We start from the raw sequence: 2,425 nt of genomic DNA on the forward strand, positions 1-2,425 counted from the left end.
ACTTACTCAATATAGGGAACTAATCACCCGATGAATGAGGGAGAACAGCTCTGTCTTGTAAGTCAGCTTTAGAGTCAGGCTGCGAGGAAAGGGGGGGTGAGGGGGGAGGAGAGAAGGAGGGAGGTACGGAGGAACGGAGGGAGGGAGAAGGAGAGAGAAAGAGACACAGAGAGAGAGAGTGTGTGCGGGAGGGAGAGCGAGAAGGAGAAAGAGACAGATATATTTATTTAGTCATTTATTAATCATGATTTTTTTTTCTCTCTCTCTCTTCCTCTCTTTCTCTCTCTCTCTCTCTCAAAAACGAACGAAACTGATATCAAGAAAGACGAAAAAGGAAAAATAAACATAAAGATGACTCAACCGGAACAGAGAGATAAAGGAAACGGAGAAAGGACGTGAAAGGCGAATGATCATGATAAAAGTCGAGAATAAAACCGGGAGTCAATGTAAACGGGAAAGAAACCGGGATTCACAGAGGACAGAAACGAAAACGAACCCGTCGCTTAGATGAAGCAGAAAATGGACAAAAAAAAAACGAATTTCAACGGGCATAAAAACGAGAAGGAAACTGATATTTAAGTGGATTAGAAAACCCGGTATTCAAGTGGAGCAGAAAACGAAAAGTATACGAGATCCAAGTGGAGCAGAAAACGAGGACGCGACCAGCATTCAAGTGGAAGAGAAAATGAATCCGAAACAGAGACTTAGGTGGAGTAGAAAACGAAATCAAGACCAACGTTCAAGTGGCGTAGAGAGCAAGAACGAAACCAGTAAAGACGAAACCGATAGTCGTGCTGAATAGAAAACGAGAACAAACGAATTCACGGATCCCAGAAAACAAGAACAAGACATCCAAGCGGCGCAGAAAACGAGAATGAAACCCGCATTTACAGTCGACTAGAGAACGAGCCCGAAACCGACCTTGAAGGGGGGGGGGCGCAGAGAGACAAAACCACCTGATATTTACGAGAATTTGGCGGTACATTTCGCCTCCTCACACATCTGGCTCGGAATGGCCGTCCATCTTGTCTGTTTCTCCTTTATGTGACCCGGAGATACAGCGGGCCGGGTGATGGGTGGCTTGCCGATATGAGCGGCTGTGATGTGTGTTACTGCTTCAGGGTTATATAGTAGAGATTTCGCGAATACGGAAAGCCGGGTTAATAGTTGCTAAGTAGGGGGTTCAGACTTGATTTGCTTGTGGCATAACTTTTTTGAGAGAGAGGGAGAAAAAAATGCTATTATTATTGATAAGAGTTTGTTATTCGTCGGAAAGAGGTTATGGTATACTGTGCGTTCGTGATACGGTTGTCGGTTTACATGTGGGTCAGCCTTTATGCATGTTTGAGCATGTTTGCATCCATTCTTCAATATTGAGGTTGGCGGGAATACACAAACATGCACATGCATCTTTACTCATATACACGTATGATATATAATTGAATGAATTCACGCACTCTCTCTCTTTCTCCCTCCCTCCTTCCTCTCTCTCTTTCTCCCTCCCTCCTTCTCTCTCTTTCTTTCTCCCTCCCTCCTTCTCTCTCTCTCTCTTGCTCGCTATCTATCTCCCTTCCCTTCTCCTCTCCCTCCCTCTCTCTCCCTTAATATGCTCCCCCGTATTCTTTCTCTTTCTCCCTCCCTCCCTCTCTCCCCCTTTCCCCCTTCCCCCCTCCCTCCCTCTCTCTCTCCCTCTTCTTCACGCGCCTCAAACCCCCCATCGCCCTTCCCTCCTTCACACCAGCATCCACTTGTGTATTTCTCCAATCTAAGTGCGACCCGCGCCTCGGTCTCGGTCTGAAAGGCTCTGGTCTCGGCCCCGTTCCCCGGGCGCATTGGGCTTTTTGAAGGCCTCATATCACTAATGAACGCGCGCTCGAGGCAAGGCTGTGACTTCGGTACAATTCGCCTCCTTGAGCTCTGGCGCCACCTTCGTCTACTTAGTAATTACGGTGCAGGCGGGTGAGGTTGTCGGTGGGTCGTTTGTTTGTTTGTTTGTTTGGAGGGGGGGGTGTGTTTCTTGGGGGATGTCCAATGGTGGGGTCGTGGTTTGTTTGTTTGTGGTTTGGAGAGGGGTGTGTTTCTTGGGGGATGTCCAATGGTGGGGTCGTGGTTTGTTTGTTTGTGGTTTGGAGAGGGGTGTGTTTTGGGGGGATGGGGAGCAGTGCAGGTTTTTTTTTTAATGATTTTTTGTCTGAGGGAGGCTTTTTGTTTATTTATTTGTTATTTTTTTCTCTCTTTCTCCTTCTCTCTCTCTTTCTTTCACTGTATTCTTTTCCTTCCTCTTTCCCCTTTTTTGGGTTTCGTCTGAATCCACTATTCCTTCTAAACCGATAATCCGCTCCTGCTATTACTTTACAAGTACTTACAAGTTAGACGAACTTCGAGTCCCCAGATCAGTTTCATAAGCGTCCAGCAGGAGGCCCTT

At 46.8% G+C, this 2,425-nt stretch overlaps 1 protein-coding gene across 1 annotated transcript in view; it reads right to left on the bottom strand.

Moving 5' to 3' along the window:
* Positions 1-1,854, bottom strand: part of LOC138864967 (golgin subfamily A member 6-like protein 24) — a 14,158-nt gene extending 12,304 nt beyond the window's left edge. Inside the window, exons 1-2 of the mRNA XM_070133630.1 lie at positions 1,739-1,854; positions 1,001-1,097 (exon numbers count right to left, since the gene is read on the bottom strand). Coding sequence (XP_069989731.1) covers positions 1,001-1,097; positions 1,739-1,854 — 213 coding nt within the window. The remainder of the gene's footprint in view (positions 1-1,000; positions 1,098-1,738) is intronic.
* Positions 1,855-2,425: the final 571 nt, after the last annotated feature.

Source organism: Penaeus vannamei, chromosome 19, assembly GCF_042767895.1.
Source record: "Penaeus vannamei isolate JL-2024 chromosome 19, ASM4276789v1, whole genome shotgun sequence".
NCBI lineage: Eukaryota > Metazoa > Arthropoda > Malacostraca > Decapoda > Penaeidae > Penaeus > Penaeus vannamei.